Here is a 20,331-nt window from a genome sequence, read left to right as displayed (position 1 = left end):
AGAGTGGCAGGGGCAAGGGCAAAGCAGACTCCCCACTGAGCTGGGAGCCTGACTCAGGGTTTGATCCCAGGGCCTTGAGATCCTGATGTGAGCCGAGGTCAGACACTTAACCGACTGAGCCACCTAGGCACCCCTGCATTTATATATCTTAAATGAACATGTTTAACTTCTATAATTAAAAACAGACAACAAAAGTTAACTACTGAAGTTGGTGTCTTAAAAAAAGAAACCTGCCCAACTGTGTTGAATGCAACGTTTTGAAACTTATTTTTATCACACATCCTTTTTACTATCTTAAAAAGCATCCACTAACAATGCTCAGAGCTTGGCTTCAGGCTCTGACATACTCTTCACCCATCCAGAGGTTCAGCCTGAACCTTAACCGTGTTTAGCTTTGCTCTGCAATAAAAAGAGAAAATATTTCTCTTCTCTGTGTGTTCGTGGCTTCCCCGCTTTGCATACCCCTTACCAACTTCCCCCGGAATAGTGGGAGACCAGAGGTATTTATTCCCCAAGGGAGAAGCCACGCATGGCAGAGTGTGTGTGTGTGAGACCGAGACGGAGGGTGCTTTCGGCAGTCAGAAGATGAGGAAGTAAGCAAAGAAGGGTCTCTTCCCTTGCAAAGGGTCCTTCATACAGTGGCACACACTGAACGTGCTTTCAGGAGACTTCTCTTAGCACAACTGAAGCACAGGTGTTCCAGCAATTCACAAGGTTGGGGAGTTAGTCAGTACCCTTGTGTGTTTATTTTCCTGTGCGTATTCATAACGAAGTTTTTCCCCACCTTTGCATACAGTATAATCTGGTCTGTTGTTTCTCATACATTTAAACAAGCATTTCAAACAGTTTGACTATTCTTTTTTTTTTTTTTTAATTATCTCAACTCATTTCAACTTGTCAAGTTGTCTTATATAACAGAGTTACCTGGGGTGGGGAAAACTAAGCTCATCTGACTCTTTCAGAAGTAATTGTATGTCTTACATGTTATCTTTGTTTTCTTTTCAGAGATTTATGGAGAATAACAGCATAATTGCTTGCTATAATGAACTGATTCAAATAGAACATGGGGAAGTTCGCTCACAGTTCAAATTACGGTATGTAACAAAGTAAGAAGGGACACGAGGGCAACAGTGGTGTGCAGAAGCTTTCACCACGAGGCTGCTGTTCACAGGTTCCTGGCGAAATCCCAGGGATTTTGAAACTACGAAATAGGTGATGGTAGCTGGTAAATGGCAGATTCTACACGGGGAGCCCTTTGCTTAAATGAAATAAATGAGAAAGCATTTCTTGTTTGGACAATATTTTCCACTGTTTACAACAGTTTCAAAATTAGACTCAAGGAAAAGTACTATGTAATTTTCATATACTTAAATTGGGATTAAGAGTAGCCTTTGAGGATTACTTTCTATTTAGTACTTTAACATTTATAAATGCCTGTATGGGTTGTGAGGAATAGGGGCAAACCAATGGGTATAATTATTAGGCTATCCATAATAATTGTTATGTAACCACGATGGCCATTTCATGGGGTCTGTTTGTGACTTCAGTATACAAGGAAATATGTTCAAGAAATCTTAAGTCTCTTTACAGGCATATAGTGCTTTAAAAACAGGCTTTTCATGATGCTCACTCCTGAGGTGGGCTCATGTAGGCCTTTAGCTGCTGATAGGATATTCTGCTTCTGGGACATCTTGGGATATGAGGGCCCCAGCTCATGGTTGGTTTTGCACAAGCTCTGCATTCATCCACATTCTCAGACCCTGATCTCTTCAACCTACCCCCCTTGAGTAGAGAGAAGGGCAGAGAGAAGGCTCTTGCCAACCTGTATCCCGGGGTGGGGGAAAGTGGCAGTGAGGGGCTCTGCAGTCCTATAGCCCCTCAGGCTGGTGGATGCCAGAAAGTCCTCGGCATGGCTTATCTCTCTGGCCAACCCAGAGGTCATGATAGTTTCAGGCTCAGTGAAAAATAAGATTATACCTCAGTGTAATGATGAGACTTCCCTTGATTACTTAATTTGCGTTCAAAGAGGACAATACCATTTATAAACTTAATTTCTTTCTGACATCCTTGGAAGTAAAATGGATTGACAGAAACCCACAAAGGCAGGTATTTTTGTGGTTTTACCCTGATTAGAGAAGTAACTGCTTGGTGGACAGAAAACTTTAAGAAACTGGGTTTTCAGGCAGTTAAGTGTCTGCCTTCTGCTGAAATCATGATCTCAGGGTGCTGGGATCAAGCCCTGCTTTGGGCTACCTGCTTTGTGGGGAGTCTACTTCTCTTTTGCCATCTGCCCCCACTTCCCTTGCTCATGCTCTCTCTTTCTTACTCTCTCAAATAAAATCTTACAACAACAACAACAACAACAACAACAACAACAACAACAAACCAGTATGGAGATAAGCAATCACTTTCTTAGGTGGGAAAGTATTTTTTTAAAAAATCAAATTAGTGGAAATTTGGGTATTTTAACCATCTATAGTGAGGAATATTGCTAAGGATTTTTAAATATAAAAGTTAAGCTTAAAGCCCTTGGTTTCTTTGTATCCTTGTTCTCAGCTTCAGGGAGCTTCATAAAATTGAGAAAACTCATTGCCTTTTCTTCAAGCAATTTCTGATGCTCATTATACATTGTTTTTATTCCTTGGGGTCTCTACTATTTTTCACTGAGGATAGAAGGACTGCTTTTAGAGGTTTTCAAAATAGAATAAGAGGGGTTTCATTTTGTTTTAATTCTTCAGCTGTGTATATCTATAACAGAAATGAACAGCTGTCCCCCTACCGCTCTGGTAGTTAATTCCCTCGTTGGATTTTAAGTAACTGCATTTTTTTTTTAAAGATTTTATTTATTTATTTGACAGACAGAGATCACAAGCAGGCAGAGAGGCAGGCAGAGAGAGAGAGAGGAAGGGAAGCAGGCTCCCTGCCGAGCAGAGAGCCCAACATGGGCCTCGATCCCAGGACCCTGGGATCATGACCCGAGCCGAAGGCAGCAGCTTTAACCCACTGAGCCACCCAGGCGCCCCAGTAACTGCGTTTTGAGTTCTCTTGAGCACCATTCCATGTGATGGCTTGGGTAGGATGTCTGAAGGTGCCTTGTTCACATCAGGGCAAAGGCAGGGTCTGGTAATTTGAAACAAACCTTCTCAGCCAACACAAGGGTTAAAGGGGTTCATGTCACTGCGCTCATGAGATTTGCTTCGAGCCAGGGCACTGAACGCTTTGGAAGGTCTCCTCAGATTCAGAACTTGGCCAGGTCCTAAGTACATAGTGCTAAGTAGATCCTGTAACTTCTCAGGCCTCCCGGACTGGAGCTGGCTGGAGGGGTTGGCCCCATTGTGGGGGTCATAATGAAAAGGTTCAGGTTAGTACTAGAAATCAGTGTGAAGTTGGTTAGTGGACTTGACCCCAGCGGGCCATCGTGCCAGGAGGCTGGGTTTGCCCCATGTGCGGATCCCTTTCCACAGCAGCTTAAGTTTGTCTGGTCAAGGGCCTCTCTCCCCAGTCACGAGCCGCCAGCATGACAGCAGCCCCTGTGGTGGGGAAAGGAAAACCAGAGTCCTTCACAGAAGGCCAGAGAAGGACCAAGTGGTCAGTTTCTTCTCTTACGCTTCGCATGGTTCTGCCTCGAGCATCTCTAACTTCCTGCCCTCTTTTGGAGAAGGGTATGTGTGCCTGTTTGACTTTTCCTGCATACCCTATATCTGGGCCCTGCAGTCAGGGTGTGATGACCCATTCTGTGACCTCCCCAGCTCCTTCGAGAACCTCAAAAGAACCCACCTGCCTCTCAGAGTCAGGGAGGCCGCTCTGTCACTTGCTGCCATTGGGGAAAATGAGGCTCTTTATTACACAATGCCAGAATAATTATAGTCTAATTATATAATAGTTTTCTTTGCAATTCCTCCCCCAGCTGCAGCTAAATACGTGACATTACTAGCATTCTGCAAGGACAGGCTGTACTGCACGGAAGATGTCAAATGTTGAAGGTAGAAACTTTTGTCCGGGTCTTGGTTTGTGGTAATGAAATTTCACCAAGACAAAAGAAGGATCATGTGATCAAACAGATACTTAATTTTGAAATTCCATGATAAGAATAACTTCTGAAGAGAAGAAATAAATCCTGTGTCTGCATGCTTGATGAATTACTGTATTAAACAGGACAAGGCATGGGGACTGGGGAAAGACGGGGTAAATGATGACCACTTACTTCTATCAATGTTTCTATGTCTTTATGATGAAAAGAGCTATTATCCAAAATGCAGATAAGATTTAGCTCCTTAGCGGGAATTTAAACTGATCGGTTGATAATAACACGGTATGAGCTATTTTATTTTATTGGTCTGATATTTGTTAGCCAGGACTTGGACTCAAATCGTCAGGTTTAGTTTACTCCCGATCTTAAGACCATAGCAGTCCTCCATTTCAGCAAGATCCTAAGTGTCTGAGGGACAGAACTTTGTATTCCATGGAATGCTACACTTCTCAGTATCCATAGATGTTTCTAGAGTGCCGTATCCTGGCATAGACCCTGGTGGCTGGCCCTGTGCTCCAGGAATAGAGTCCAGCTGTGAAGCCTTTGAGTCACTGGTCCCTGTGGCTTCACTGCCCAGGGTTGGTGCTGACCAGGAACAAGTCTGTGAGCCCCTGGCCATTGCTGCTTCCCTCTTCCTGCCCCTCCTGGACCCTGCTGGCCTGTGGATTGCAGTTCAGGTTTAAGTTTCCCTGAAGCCAGCACCGCAGGCCTACCTTGTTGCAGGCAGCCTTGGCTGGTATATGTGTGTGTTGAGTAGATGCTAGAGTATCCTTGACAGGGGCATGGGGGTGGTACAGGAGATAACACAACCTGACCATCCCAGCCCCAGCGGACAGAGGAAAACACTGAGAGCCAGGGAGACTCTGGACATAATCACTGCTACCCAGGATGTCAGTGGCAGTGTTGGGGGGCTGGGGGGTGGTCCAGGCACCCTGCTATTCAGTCTGAGAATCCCCACACCCCATCATACCGTGCTGTTCTTTGTAGATGTCACACCAGGGCCCCTGTGATACTTGCTGTGTGCATCAGGACCTTCAGGGGCCCTTACGAAGGTGAGGGGTCCTGGTTCCATGGCCTGCCCTCCATGGGTTCCCACGTCGAGTTTACCCTCCCTTTGAGCTCTTTCCAGTTTTCCAACTTCTTAACCTGAAAGATAGAAAACTCAATCTGAGGCACAGTTACATGGTTCCCGAGAACAGAAAATGAGTACCGCTAAGGATCTTCTGCATGAAGACTATCAATAATTAATAAAGCAATTAAATTCCCAAACTCTAGGAATATGATTAAATTGATTACCTCACTTTGCTGCAGGTTTATTTAAATAGAACCATCAACCAAATTGGTTTTAAAACCTAGGTCTGAACAGTGCCATCCAGCCTGTCCCTGGGAGAAAACAGCCTACTGGCTCCACTCACGTTCTCCCTTGACCATTGGTACGAATTTGCCTTGTTCCACTGGGTGTTACACCAAGCGTTTTATGCTTTGTGGATCATCACACAATGAATATTTCATAGGTAAATTTCGGCAGTGGGAGCCGAGGTCTTCCATACAAGCAGCTCTTGAATTGACAAAAACAGCAACAGGCTGAGGTACCCGTTTAAAGGTTTAGGTGAGATGGACAGGCACTTTCAGAAAATGGGCAGGAGAGGAATTTGTCGCTTGATAAAGTAAGTTATAGCTCAGTTATCCAGCTCTCAAATGGAAGGGTTAGTCCACACATGGTGTGCTCTTCCACACGGGACTCCTGGAGGATGGGATACCCTCTCTTGTGCTGTCGGGCTGGGTTCTGGACCCACATGCCTGGGAAATACTAGTGATGAGACTAGCTCTTGCCTGTCTCTTCATGAAAGGCAGTGTAGTCGGGACTTTGGTAATAATTTGAAAATCTTCTTTTATTCTTTTTTTTCCTCTGTTAAATGATCTCATTTACAAATGCAGCAAGGGTATTAAGACAGTCCACTGTCCAAATTAGACTGGCGCCATTGAAATAAGGAAACATACTGCGTCCGTCAAGAATCTCTGAGGAGTTTGGCGTATCTTCTCTGCTCACCCCATCGTGGTTACTTACTTAGCTGCCCACACCGGTCCCTTCATCTCTGCAGCTACGGGAACCGTACTCTTCAATGGAATAAAATCTTTTACTCACCATCCAGATTACCTTGCTAATATTGAATATGGTTTTCGGTTAGATATTTCAGGGATACTCATGAGAGAAGATAGGTTATGATTCGTTTTTCTTCTCAGCATTAGCCTTTGAAAGGGTTAGAGAGTTAAGGACATACTGTCCTGGGAGCTTATAAATAATACTAAGGATTATATGCTGAATTCTTTTTTTTTTTTTAGATATTTAATAAATTTTATTTATTTTTTATGAATTCTTTTTTTTTTAAGATTTTATTTATTGAGTTGAGAGAGGGATGGGGAGAGGCAGAGTGAGAGGGATAAGCAGACTCCCCACTGAGCTCAATCCCAGGACCTGGAGACCACAACATGAGCCAAAGGCAGACGCTTTACCATCTGAGCCACCCAGGCGCCCCATGCTGAATTCTTATATTATTCAAAGCACTTTTGAGAAATGCCTCACATAAACTGTTTTGATTTTTTACTGCAACCTATAAAATGGGTGTTATTCTCATTTTATAGATGAGGAAGCTGGGGGCCAGCAAGGATACAAAAGTCCCATAACGTAAAATACAGAATCAGACTTGACTCTGTTTTTTTCTGCCCTGTCCCTTGTCAATAGTTTAAAACGATGGCTAAAGTAGCTGCCTCTATGAGTGGAAAAAATTACTAACCTCTTAAGAGTCTGTTTTATAAGGAGCAAAATCAATGAAGTAAATCTGCCTTTTTTTTTTTTTTTTTTGTAATGAGTAAGAAACCCCTCCCTGGGAATCTTTAAATAGCCAGTACAAATAACAAAGCTGTAGTAACTAGCTACATACTTTCTGTGTTAGGTAGTAAATAACTTGCTGTATTTGGAGTTGCACTAGGTTAGAAGGTACTTAAAATTCTAACCAAGAAACTGAGAAGTTGAAATGATTTCGAATATTCTCCTTGGACAAGAAAGGTCACCAAGGCAAGTGCCTACCTGGAAGGCTGTATAAGTAGAGTAAGCAGGCCAGGGGAATTCTGCCAGATCTGCCTTCCATCATGCCAGGGGCTGTGGCTGAAGGCAGAGTACCATATAAAGGCTTGTTTATTAGAGACGATGAAAGTAAGGAGGAAAAAAATGTCTCTGTGTCTGTTGCAGAAGGGCAGACAGAATACCTGAGATTCAGTTTGGACTTAATTGAGTTCTCCTCATTGCTGGGGTCTTGACTTCTCCCTGGCCACACTAGCAATGACACAGAAGAGCGCTGACATAGACTCAGGAGACTTAGAAGAGGGTCTCCTGCAGCTGAGTTCTCTCGTGTCAATGTTAAGGTTTCATTTGGCACATAGGTAGTTCATTCCATAATCCATGAAGAGGTGGCTGGATTACAGTCCTTGGTGTCCTAGTCACAGAAATGGATGCTATTGTTTATTCAAATTAACTAGTTGAGTTTGAAAGGCTAGGGCGTTTATTTTCCTTCCAAAAGGGCATGGTTTTAATGAATTGCGGGCAACTGTTTACTTTGATAAATTAACACATAAATGCAAATGGTTTTATGGCTGCACTAATGTCAGTCTTCTGCAATTTCAGGGCCTGTAATTCAGTGTTTACAGCCTTAGACCACTGTCATGAAGCCATAGAAATTACAAGTGATGACCATGTGATTCAGGTACGGAGACACTTTTTACCTGGAGATGTGAAAACAGAACCTCTCAAGTTTGAGCCATCCTTTTTCCAGGGACCTTGCCATAAGTCTTACATTTTTATATATTATCTTTGGAGAAAAGAACATCAAAGTATATGAAGAAAACTGATGGGCTTAGTTTAAGAACTAGATATCCAACAAGAATAAACAATGAGTTAGATTAGAACCTGTGATTTCTTTGACCAAGACAGGTGAAATTCTTTGACCATTTGTAAAGACAGCATTTACATGACACAGAAGTAAGTCAGAATTACAGAGTAAATGATGAATGCCTGTGGGGATGAAATATTTCAACCGTCCTCATTTATTTGCCTACAGTTGGTTTCATAATTATAGAGCTATCTTGTATGGTCAAGTTACCTTCTGAAGGAAATGGGTATAGTACACAAACCTTTTTTGAAGTAAAGTCCTCTGTTCTGTTTGTTGGGAGGTAAGACCTTTACACTTCAACAGTGTTCTGAAATGTAGACTTGACCATCGGTAGTACCAGCCTGCCTGCAGTTGGCTCGCACAATGGCACTGAGTTTACGCTTGGTACACTCGGAGTCATCAGTAGAAACCAGACATGGTGCCCCACGACAGAGCCCCCACTGCACACAGACAAACCCTGCTCTCAGGCCCAACCATCGGCAGGCTACCCTCATAAACAGGTCCATACCATTACCTCCTTTCCCTTCACTGACTCTTGTGAAAGAGTGCTCCATAATATAGATGAGGAAACTGAGGCCAGCAAGGTCAAGGAATTTACTCAAGCCCCAGTAGAAAATATTGGAACCGAAATATGTAGCCATGTCTTTCTGACTGCAGAGCCTTCCTTCCTGGCTCCTGGTCTGACTCTGTCTATAGAAGTTTTCTGGCTATTTGGTGAAGTGAGTCTGGAAGCTTCCTCGTGTTGCTTCCTGTCACTGCCTGCCTGCACACACACAGATCTGCACCCTGCACCACAGAGGAAAACAGACATGTTTGCTACTGACCAAGTACACATCTCCCATTCCCCTCACTTACATCCAGACCAGAATGCTCAATTCCAGTCATGGAACACGTTTGCTTTGTACCTGCCTCTGATGGTGGGCAGCCAGGTTGTGATCTCTGTAACAAGCAGAAGGGGCTCCCTGCTTTCCCTGCCTTCCCTGTTGGTAGTCTGATGATTCCTTGAACAGGGAACAGAGTCCATTCTTCTATAGTGAGCATTCTAAGTGGTTCTGAACCTTTGATATCTGGGGTGGGGAGGGGAGATGCTGTGGTGCTATCATCCCCTCCCCCCCACTTTACCATGAACAGGAAGGAAGGGACTACCCCTTTAAAATCTGCTGGTGATCTGCATATAAAACTCAAAAGCAAGGAGAAAGAAGTTGAATAGAGGATGTTACGTTTAAGGGGGAAGTAAAATGACATCTGTGTTATGGATTTCAAGAGGAGTCCTCATGGCCAGGGTATCTTACATATGTTCTTGCTTCATACCGGGGCCCTTCTTGAGGCATGGCTGCCAAAGAGTGTGTACCTCCGTGTGACTATGTTTCAGAGACTAAGGGGTAGTACCTTCAGGAACAATATTTACCTACTCATCCCTTCATCTCAACTATTCATGACATTTACAGGAAGCTTGCCATATGCCAGGCGTAGTACTCAGCACTTTAGACATTCTTATTTAGTTCTTAAGGCCATTTTATGAACCAGGCACTACTGTTGCAGCCATTTTACAGAGAAGGAAACTGAGAGCCAGAGAAGACAAGTAACTTGCCCACAGTCATGGAGCTGGTAAATGGTAGAGCTGGGATTTGAACTTGAGCCTGTTGGCTGCAGAGTCCACGTCCTAGAGTACTGGCTGCATTCCAAGGTTATAGTAACTCTAGCACGAGCAAAAGGCCATGACTTCTACCCATATTTTCAACTTAAGAGTGAAGGTAGACAGAATAAACATACAGGAAAATGTATGAGAATTTAGCCAACAAGGAAAACGGTACTTAGGTCACGTATTTACTAAACAGTACTGAGTCTCCAGGGATAAATCCAAAGTAGCCTTGCCCTCGAAGAATTTTGTGTCTAATCGGGGAGAGAGATAATAAACAAAAATTAGGACTGAGCATGAGAAGTCACTGGCAGCCTACAAAGGAGAGTTTGGGAGCCTGTAGGAGTGGTACCAGCTCGGACTAGTTAGGGGGTCAAGGATGGCTTGCTAGAGGAGGGGAGGGACAGAGCAGAATTGGCAGGGCATGGAGATGGGCAAGGGTATTGTAAGTAGAGAGAGCATGTGGGCTGAGTCCCGGAGGTGAGAGGCCATGCGGCCCAGCCCCAGGAAGGTGGTGCCCACCACAGGTAGGTGATGGGAAGTCAGTGAAGACAACGTCACCACCCCTCCTCTTCTGTCACTCCTACAAGGCCACCTGCTAAGGCTCCAGAGCAACCTCGAACCCCTCCAGATCCTGGATTTCATGGTGTCAGTAGAAGCTTTGTTCTCAAGGGACTAGCTCCCCAAGAGACCCCACATCACCCGGGTTCCTACTGCGGTCCTTGTAATGGAGCGCAGGAGTGACTGGTAATGGTTTGCAAGATTGTGTCTGAACCAGCAGATGGATGTGCTTGTTGCCCAAAGAAATCCATGACTTAGAAGCCATATGGTCCCATTTTTCCCCATGTTCTTTGACTCGTTTCCCTCATTCAGCTTCTCATCCAGGAATTATTCTTTCAGAAGAAATGGGAGGCTGGAGATGGGAGCTGGGAGTCAGGCAAGGAAGTAGCTCTGAATTCCAGGGCCCGGGCAGAACTGTGGAAAGAAACCTGTTAGTCGGCTGGCCTCAAAATGTGCTAAGGACATCTCTTTTCATGCCCATGTGTGCCCAGCACTGAAAGGGCTGCTTTCTGCCCTGCTTAATTACATGTATTGTTCACATGAGCTGGGAGGTGGCCCCAAGTCATTGCGTCGGTTAGTAGATAGTGGCAGTCGGAAAAGAGGCACAGGAGATCAAATCTCGGCCTTGCAGAGAGGTGGCTAACATAAACCCACCACCTGTTGAACTAATTAATTTTTATTCTAGCTCCTTTTTTTTTTTTTTGTTTTTTTTTTTTTTGAGTTTTTTATTTCATGGGCAGTTGAAGATGAGTAAGGCCCCCGAAAGGCTGCTGTCCTCAATGAGGGCTTCTGGCTCTTGTCTGCTAAGGGATGTCTTCCAGTGTCCCAGAGGGAACCAAGATGCCGGTGTGCTCAGTGAGCACATTGCCGCTCAGGAGTGAGGCAGCCACTCTGGGCACCGTAGTGGCAAGGGGAGGACCAGTTGACACCTACTTCAGAGAGTGCTTATCCTGGAACTTCCTATTTGATTGTCCAATGTGTTCCTCTGTGTGCTGGCAAGTGCTCCTGGGGGCACGCAGTGTACCCGCACTCATCTCTAACCACCTCCTATTCACAGTACGTCAACCCAGCCTTTGAAAGAATGATGGGCTACCACAAAGGCGAGCTGCTGGGCAAGGAGCTCGCTGAGCTGCCCAAGAGTGATAAAAACCGGGCCGACCTTCTCGATACCATCAACACGTGCATCAAGAAAGGCAAGGTCAGTGAAAGAGATCTGCAAACTCCTCCCTGATGCTTTTTTTTTTTTCCCCAATGAGCTCTATGTCATGTCATTGCCATGTCATTAAGATGAGCTCTTCTCCTAAGATGATAATTCAGTGAAAGATCTCTTATGTTTGCAAAATGAGTCAATTGTTGGATTAATTTTGGATCCCAAACAAATGTGGTCCTTAACGGTGCTGTAGAATCTGATGAGTTTGCATCAGGAGAGTTTATCCTTGGGGTGAAGATAGCCAACCCGTCATTGCTGTAGGATCATTCCTGTCTCTGAGCCGGGCTCCCACAGACAGCTGTCCTGTCAGTGTGTCCAGGGCAGTGAGTGCCATAGGCACCTTTCCTCAGGCTCCCCCCTCTAGAGGAGGAGTGTGTCTCCTGCCACCGGAGCTCCCTGGGCATTGTCTTTTAAGAATTCAGAATGTTTGCTCATCCGATTTCTCTCATCCTACTTCCTCCAATGTAAGTAGTTAGATAAGCACTGTATTCATTTAACAAGGGACCACTTTTTAGGAAAAAAAAAAAAGTTTGGGTTTATATGACATCGATTTTTTTTTAAAGATTTTATTTATTTAATTGACAGAGATCACAAGTAGGCAGAGAGGCAGGCAGAGAGAGAGGAGGAAGCAGGCTCCCTGCTGAGCAGAGAGCCCGATGTGGGGCTAGATCCCAGGACCCTGGGATCACGACCTGAGCTGAAGGCAGAGGCTTTAACCCACTGAGCCACTCAGGCGCCCCAACATCAATTTTTTTTAACCATAGGGGCAGTGAGCCTGACTACTGGCAGAGAAGTCTTGGGTAGGATACCCTGTAGGAGAGTAGGAAGAGGACAGGTTTCGAGGAGAATTAAGAGACGAGAATTTACAACCGTGTTCTCCACTTCCTAACGTGGGCAAATTAATCACACCCTCCGAGCCTCGGCTTACTTATCTCTAAGGTTGATAATACCAATCTCAGAGGTTGCTGTGAATATTTTAAGGAAGACCCTGTAAGGATCCCTTGACCTGGGGCTGCTACACCCAGAGGTCTGAGAGTGGCAACTCAGCCCACTCTTCAACTGTCCTTGGACCCTGGAAGGCCAGCCTGGAGGTGGACACGTTGGTCTTTGGGGTTTTCGTGCATAGTGACCATGAGTCTTAGGTAGTAAGCATTACAGTGGGTATAATGATGGAGTGTTTAGTGGAATGGTACTGCTTAACTTGACAAGACCCTCTGTAGAAGCAGCCATAAGCTTCGACGGAAGGATTTTAAAAGCTCTCTTTGTCTATGTAGGAGTGGCAGGGGGTTTACTATGCAAGACGGAAATCCGGGGACAGCATCCAACAGCACGTGAAGATCACTCCAGTGATTGGCCAAGGAGGGTGAGAGCAAACTTGTTGATCTCTTTTAGTTGAAGGGCTCATGTATGCATTGGGTTTTACGTATTGAAATGCCACTGTAAGCATTAGACCCCCAAACATGGTAGGTTGGGCTGTGCATAGGATATACTGTGGACAATTCCATGTGGCTGGCAACAGCCCTCAGACGTGGCTTTCTCTCCCCATCTCTCCTGCCGATGGGCTTTACAAGGCATCTCCCCAGCTGCCCACCTTCACCTGCTCATCTGTGGTTCCACCATCCCCACTACCCTCTAAAGGAGCTGTGTTTAGACTTCCCCTGTCATAGCAACAACAAAACAACAGGGCTCACTGGCCTCAGCCCTGCCCCTGGGAGTCAATCTTCTCTCCTTGAGGCAGTGGCTCTGTAGTGCTTCTTTCCGGGCTGGCTTTGGGCTTGTTCCACACGGCAGAAAGAGCCCTGGAGGTCATGTTTATGTGGAGAAAGATGTGTTTGACCAGAAGCTGAGGTGATCTGATTTCATTTAATCTCAGATTATCAGAGAAGACTGTTTAAGAAGGTAAATATGTAATTTCTCTTCCTTCTCCCAGTTAAACTTTGTGAGAGGGTTTACAAAGCCAAATAGGATCCCCAAAGAGTATATCACTGAGGAGCCTTTATAAGCTGGCTAGAAGGTCAACAGTAGCTTCATAGCACAGTTTACGAGGGACACCTGTTGTTCTGTGATGTTTTGAAAGAAGAGGTATGAGTCGTCTGCCTAGTAACCGGGAGTGGAAGGTCCTGCCTGTGACTCTTAGCACTACCTGAGTTACTTCCAAATTGTTGGGTGGTTAGAAATCAAAATATTCTGTATAGTGAGCAAAGTGCCTGGAAGTCTTTTCCTCTCCAATTTTACTTGTTGGGTAAATTTTGAAATTGTTACCCTTCGGTTCAGAGACCACTGTCTGTGTTTCCTGCCATTTAGCTTCCCTCTGGGTGTTGGGGCCCTGGCAGGCCTGACAAGGGTTATGAGCACAGAGCGAGTCCTCCTGGGTCCCCTTGGCATGGCCATTTCCACCAGCAAGAGGCCATGATGGCTGTCATGTTGGTATTATCACCATCCTTAGACCATCTTCTCAAAACACTTGAGCTAAGATGGACTCCGTGTGTGTGACAAGCATTCTTAGGTAACCAAGGCAGAGGAGACACTTTGCTTGGTAATTTCTGTCAGAATGAATTTTTCTGATCTTTCTGATTTTACAGGTAAGAGAGAAGCTCTTTTGTCTAGATGTAGTGTTATTTTATTTCCCCCACATGTAGGCAGTGTACGGTCAGAGGAAATTCTTATTAAATGTATGTAAATTTCACCTTTCCAGGTCAGTGAAGCTCATTATAGAATAACCGGTATTTTCTATGCTCTCTTCAGGTTCTTCTAGAGAAAGTTGAATCAAAGGAAGAGAGACAGAGAGGAGACTCTTTCCTATTCCTATAAAGTCTCACATAACCTTCTGGAATTACTGGTTCCACTGTCAGTAGAAAAATCTACCTTGAACTGACTTTTGTGCTGGGCTGAGGCAGCCGTAGTCTCTTTCTGGTCTCCCTTGTGGTCATGAGCAAGACTGTAGGCTGTTTTGGCATTCTGTCCATAACCTTGAATTAAGACGAGTTTTCTCTGCCTGAAAAATGCCCTCATTGTGATGACCACGCTGTGAAAGAATATGGAATATTAATGTAAAAACAGTGGCCATGTAATTTGGTCATTGTCCAAATGAGTCTTTTGCTTTTTATATCAGCTGTAAAATTATTAGTGTCAGTGGAATTAAAACCAATTTTGTCTGGAGTAGGCTTTTATCCTATCACGGAAGATACCTAGGAGACAAGCTTCAGGAGTCTTTAGCAAGATGAAATATTAGGAAAGTGCTTCTGAGCCAACTGTGACTAATAGGGAAGCCCAGTTTCCGAAGGCATGTGTGGGCTCTGTAGAAAGAGTGGGTTTTCCATAGACTATGTTTTGTTCAAAATTTAAATCTGCCCTAGAATGGACCCTGGGGTTTTGCTTTAAGAAACTCTGTTGATGTTTTCATTTGCTGATTTGTTGAATCATCTCCTATCTGAATCACTAATAACTGATCATTTATGTTATTAGGAAAATTAGGCATTTTGTCTCCCTCAAGAAACTGTGTTGTACCACTGACAATAATAAGCAGGTATGGTATTCAGTTTCCTTCCTTTGCTTTGTCAGCTTGACCACGCATTACTTTCCCACCACTGTTCTCTGCTTGTCTTTCCGTTTAGGAGGTTTATGGCAAAATTAGGCTCCTTTAACAAATAATTAAGAAAAAAATCTCCTGTAAGCTTCTGCTGCTTTATTAATAATGCACATCAGTTATGATTTAGCTTGTGACCCTACCACTAAAGACTAATATACTTTATGAGAGCATAAAATTCTTCTTCCAAATAAAAACTGTTTTATTTTTTCTATCTTAATTTCTTAAATGACAAACATATATGTATTTGAGCATTTCCCTCCTACAAATTCCTATCAAAAACAGTCGTTCCAAGTTAGTAAAAATTAGTACTATGAGCGCTATTTCGTTTTACCATTACATCATGTAGAATAATACATTTGAATCTTGTTTTCGGGAGTAACGGAATTTTAATAAAGTGAAGAGTTTTAAAAGAGTTTTATCGTAGAGAGCAATTTTGATATTGGTATATCTTTTAATTATACTTTGAATACTGGATTATGCATATTTTCATTCATGCTTTAGAATTTATTGGTTAAAAAGTACTGAAGAAGCGTAATTACCAGTGATCTATGCTTGAAAACATGAAATATGGCCTTGGGGATATATGGAGATTCTAAAAGAAGGAATAATATCTTGAAAGGATATAGAGGTCTTTGGGGGCATAATACATTTTAGGGGAGCATGTTGGGGAGTTGAATAGCGTAGGATCCGACGGTAGAGGCTGGCCAGGCAAGGAGAGGACCTGCTGGGTGATAGGGCCAGTGGATGCCTGGGCTCACCCCCACCTTGAGTAGGCAGCTTCTGGAGGGGAGGTGGGTCTGGGCGCCACGAGCCTGTGCATGACTTTCAGCTGCTGACTCAACCCATGGAAAGTACCCATGCCTCACACTTTTCATAAAAAAATGATGATTCGATACTTGTGTCAAATTGAAGTGATCATTGCAAAATGATCATTAAGGTCAGTCAAATTAACATGAATCACCAGACATAATTACAAAATTTTTTCTTGGGACAAGATCTTCTTTTGAGACCTATTCTCTTAGCAACTTTCAAATTTACATTGCAGCGTTAACGACAGTCACTGTACTATACATTATACCCCCATGACTTACTTATTTTATAAGTGGAAGTTTGTACTTTTGACCCTCTTCATGCATTTCACCCTCCTGCCCCCACCCTGCCTCTAGCAGCCAATCTGTTCTTTGTATCTTTTTATATTTGGTTTTTCATTTTGGGTTTTGCTTCTACGTATAAGTGATACCATATAGTATCTGTGTTTTTCTTCATCTATCTTATTTTACTTAGCATACTGACCTCAAGGTCCATCCATGTTGTCAGAAATAGCAAGATTTCCTTCCTTCTGATGGCTGAATAATGCTCCTTTGTATACCTTTTCCATATCTTTCTGTCCATTCATCCATCAGTGGACACTTAGGTGGTTTCTGGGTCTTGGCTGTTGTAAACTGTGGTGCCATGAACCTAGGAATGCATATATCTTCTCAAGTTAGTGTTTTCCTTTCCTTTGGATAAATGTCCAGGAGTAAATTGCTAAAACATATGGTAGTTCCATTTTAAATCTGAGGACCCTCCACGGTGTTGTGCCCATAGACATTCCCACCAACAGTGCCTGAGGGTTCCCTTTTCTCCACATCTTAGCCATACTTGTCATTTCATATCTTTTTGACACTGACTATTGTAACAGAGGTAAGTGGATACCTCATGGTGTTACCGATTTGCGTTGTCCTGATGACTAGTGGTGTCGAGCATTTTTGCATGTACCTGTTTGCCATCTTTAAGTCTTCTTTGAAAAAACGTCTACTCAGATCTTCTGCCAACTTTTAAGTCAGATTTTTTGTTTTGTTTTGTTATTGGGTTGTATGAGTTCTTTCTATATTTTGGATATTAACCCCCTTACCTAGTATGATTTGCAAGTATTTTCTCCCTTTTGGCAAATTGCCTTTTTATTTTGTTGATAGTCTCCTTTGCTGTGCAGAAGCTTTTTTAGTTTGACGGTAGTCTCAACTATTTATTTTTGTTGCATTTGCTTTTGGTGTCATACCTGAAAATTCATAGCCGAGACAGATGTCAAGGAGCTTAGTCCCTGTGTTGTCTTCTAGGCATTTATTGTTTCAGATATTATACATGTTCAAGTATTTCATCCATTTTGAATTGATTTTTCTGTGTGGTCTAAGATAATGGCCCAGTTTCATTCTTTTGCATATGGCTATTAAGTTTTCCCAGTATCATTTATTGAACAGACTATCCCTTCCCCATTGTATCTTGTTGGCTTGTCATAAATTGACCATATAAATATGGGTTTATTTCTGGGCTTTCTATTCTGTTCCATTGCCAGCACCATATAGTTGGGATTCCTATAGCTTTGTGATGTAGTTTGAAATCAGGGAGCATGATACCTCCAGCTTTGTTGTTCTTTCTCAAGATTGATCTGACTAGTCACAATACTCTAGAACAGCGAAGGGAATTGTGCTTTAAGATTTAGTCCAACATAAAATGCCTCTTTCAACATGGAGAATTTCATCGAGAATCAGGAAACTTTCACTCAGTATCATCGTCACATAGAAAGGCAAGTCCTTGGGGACCTCTGGGAAAGGAAGGGACTTGACTTCCATAGAAAAATAAATTCTCCCGGCAGCAAAGTTGACACATTGCAGGAGGAAGGATGAGGTCTATGTGAGAGGTGACATGGGTGGAGGGAGAGGTGTAGGACATCCTGGTGGGTCTTCAGAGACAAACTACTGAACCCAAGCAATGCAAGTCAGCCTGTCACGGGAGGTGAAGCTGCCATGCAGGGCGCAGCTCATTGACGCTCACGCTCATTCATGCAGACGCCAGAAATAAGCCAAGTACAGTTCACGTCCTAAGTACGGCCTTCCGCTATCAACCTAGGCTCATTCCTCCTCCTTCCTCTCTTTATCGGGCTGTCAGACCCCCCAGTCTCCTCGTCACCAGTCTCTCTACAACTACATATCTCCCAGTTCTACCCATCCTTTGCTGTCCATCCCAAGGAATGTCAAGTGCCCTTCCCCTCCTCAAGCCCCCAAGTTCCTTCTGTGCTGAGTATCACCCCCACTGTTACCATGGCCATTTGTGTGCCTAACTGCCCTCTCGTCTCCAGAGCGGTAACCAGCCTGTGCTTGTCTCTGTGAGCCTGTCCTGCCTGGCGCATAGTAGGTCCTGCAGCTCTTTGTTAGCTTAAATGGGATGGAAGGTCAAGGTTCTGGCTTCCTGCCACCTTCCAACCCCTCCTGCTTCCCAGAGAAAGGAGGCCGTCCCTTAGTACAGGACCTAGGGTTGCAGCATCACGGGGCCGTGTCTTTTCTGATGCCCTAAATAGAAACGACTTTACTGCCGTGAATTAGCTGCTGTTCTGAGAAGAGTAGAAACACAGAGCTATGATACCCTGAGCCATTGACGTCACCTAATGGTGCTGCACAGGCCTGGAGAGACACAGATTTTCCAATAACAAAGAATTTTTATGTCTCTGGCTAGCCGCAGTGTTTTTCCTCCTCATCTAAGGAGGCTGAAGTGAATGGTGATGGCTCTGTGATGGGAAGGGCTCCCCAGAGGGTGGGAGCAGCCTGTCTGAAGGCGGGCCTGGCTGCACTGCTTTCTGGGGTTTAGCCTTGACGTCAAGATCCGCCCATGGGTTTGCATTTTAACAAGGAATGAAATTGTAAGCCAGAGTGCTGTCTTCTGGTAGGGCTTGTCATCAGCAAAAAACCTTTTTCCTGTGTGAGCCCTGTAGCTTTTTGCCAAGGGGCTAGAAGAGCTCAGGGAGGTTTGTTGGCTGTAAACACTGTACTGTCTTCCATCCCCACACACTTGCTCCCCAAATGCCAGGGACGGTCTCTGCCCAGAAGCCGTGGGGGTCACAGACAGATCAATAGGATACATTTTTAGAGAATGGCGCAGGGGAAGGTGAGAGCCAAGAGCAGGAGAAGCATGGAACACAGAACCAAAGGAGACTGGCTAGAATTTTTTTTAGGTGTCCTCTAGTACGGGGGGCAGCAAACTACACCCTCCAGGCTGAGTGTGGTCAGGTTTGTATGTAAAGCTTTATTGGAATACAGCCACACTCTTTGTTATGTTCTGGTCGCTTTCATATTACAACAGCAGACAAGTTACTGCAGACGCTGTGTGGCCCACAGAGCCTAAGATGTTTACTCTCTGGCCCTTCACACAAAAAGTTTGCCAGCCCCTTTTCCAGAGGATGATTTTCTTTTTGGACTACCCACCTAGCCACATACATACGTCTTAGACTCTTGGCCTTTGTGCCACCCCTGCACTCCGGGGCAGAGCCTGTCTCAATCCCTTCAAATCAGGAAGACACGAGGACCTGTTCCCTTAAAGTTTTTGCCTTTTCGTGTAGTCTAAATCCAAATGCATGACTCAAAGTGGAATTCCAGGGACCTGCTATCATGGTCCAGGAGTCAAGCTGGTATAGGGAAAGGAGACTTCTAGATCCTGATTTCACACTAGCCTCTCCTGAGCTGGTCTGGTCAAAGCAGAGGGGCCTCCCCACTGGAGTCCTTACAGTGCCTACTATTAGTGCCTCCCCCATTCTTGCATTTTCCTCCAAGCCTCGGCCATGGGAATATGGAGAGCACAGCACTCCCAAAAGCCAGCACGCCCATGGCAGGCATGGAGCTCTGGGAGAGAGGACGGGAAGCCAGTGGGCAAGAGGGTGGGGTGCAGCTGGCTGTGTGTGTCCTTGGAGTTGGGTCACCTGGGCCCTCTTCTTGTGGATGGACGACTCCCAGGCCACGGAGAAGCCCCAGAGTGGTGCAGAGGTGGCCTGTACTGTAAGAGGAGGTTGTTCATTTTTGTGAAGTCAGGGAGCACAGACACCCCATGAGCAGCTCCAGAAAATATTCCCTGTTGCACTGCGGTAGAGCAAGGGAGGACCCGTGACCAGGCTCAGCGGAGGCCTGCTGCTTTCTGGCAAATCAAGGTTCCAAGGCAAAGGCTGAGTGAGAACAGAGCAAGAGCAGCCTGACCTGCATTTTGCCCAGCACTTTCCAGACCCGGAATGGGTTTGGGGGCAGGGATGGGGGGGTGGGGAGACCTACTTGATTTTGAAATTCCACTGACAAGCTCTACATCCTCATTTTGGGGAAGAAGATGTGTTTCAGCAATGAGAAACTGGGAAGGACCTGATGTCTGAATGAAGAATAGCTGTTGAACTCGAATAAGTTTGGCTTTAGTGGAAAACTTGTTTCTTTCATTGCAGACTGATGGGAGCATTGTCAGAGCCTAACGTCAGTCTGGGACATGGATGTTTGGGGTGGCTCTTGCTTTATTTTTTTTTAAAAGATTGATTTATGAGAGAGAAGGTGGTGGTGAGGGAGAGAGAAA

At 44.5% G+C, this 20,331-nt stretch overlaps 1 protein-coding gene across 5 annotated transcripts in view; it reads left to right on the top strand.

The window, feature by feature from the left end:
- PDE8B (phosphodiesterase 8B) overlaps positions 1 to 20,331 on the top strand; it is a 276,199-nt gene that overhangs the window by 166,855 nt on the left and 89,013 nt on the right. For all 5 annotated transcript variants that reach the window (XM_032847981.1, XM_032847965.1, XM_032847993.1 and 2 more), the window contains exons 6-10: positions 1,006 to 1,094; positions 7,713 to 7,791; positions 11,235 to 11,375; positions 12,662 to 12,750; positions 14,853 to 14,913. In XM_032847981.1, coding sequence (XP_032703872.1) covers positions 1,006 to 1,094; positions 7,713 to 7,791; positions 11,235 to 11,375; positions 12,662 to 12,750; positions 14,853 to 14,913 — 459 coding nt within the window. The remainder of the gene's footprint in view (positions 1 to 1,005; positions 1,095 to 7,712; positions 7,792 to 11,234; positions 11,376 to 12,661; positions 12,751 to 14,852; positions 14,914 to 20,331) is intronic.

The sequence above is a fragment of the Lontra canadensis genome, unplaced genomic scaffold, assembly GCF_010015895.1.
Source record: "Lontra canadensis isolate GAN:19392208 unplaced genomic scaffold, GSC_riverotter_1.0 scaffold4, whole genome shotgun sequence".
Taxonomy (NCBI): Eukaryota; Metazoa; Chordata; class Mammalia; order Carnivora; family Mustelidae; genus Lontra; species Lontra canadensis.
The sequence above is the reverse complement of the archived record's forward strand: the minus strand, read 5'-3'. Positions and strand labels throughout refer to the sequence as shown.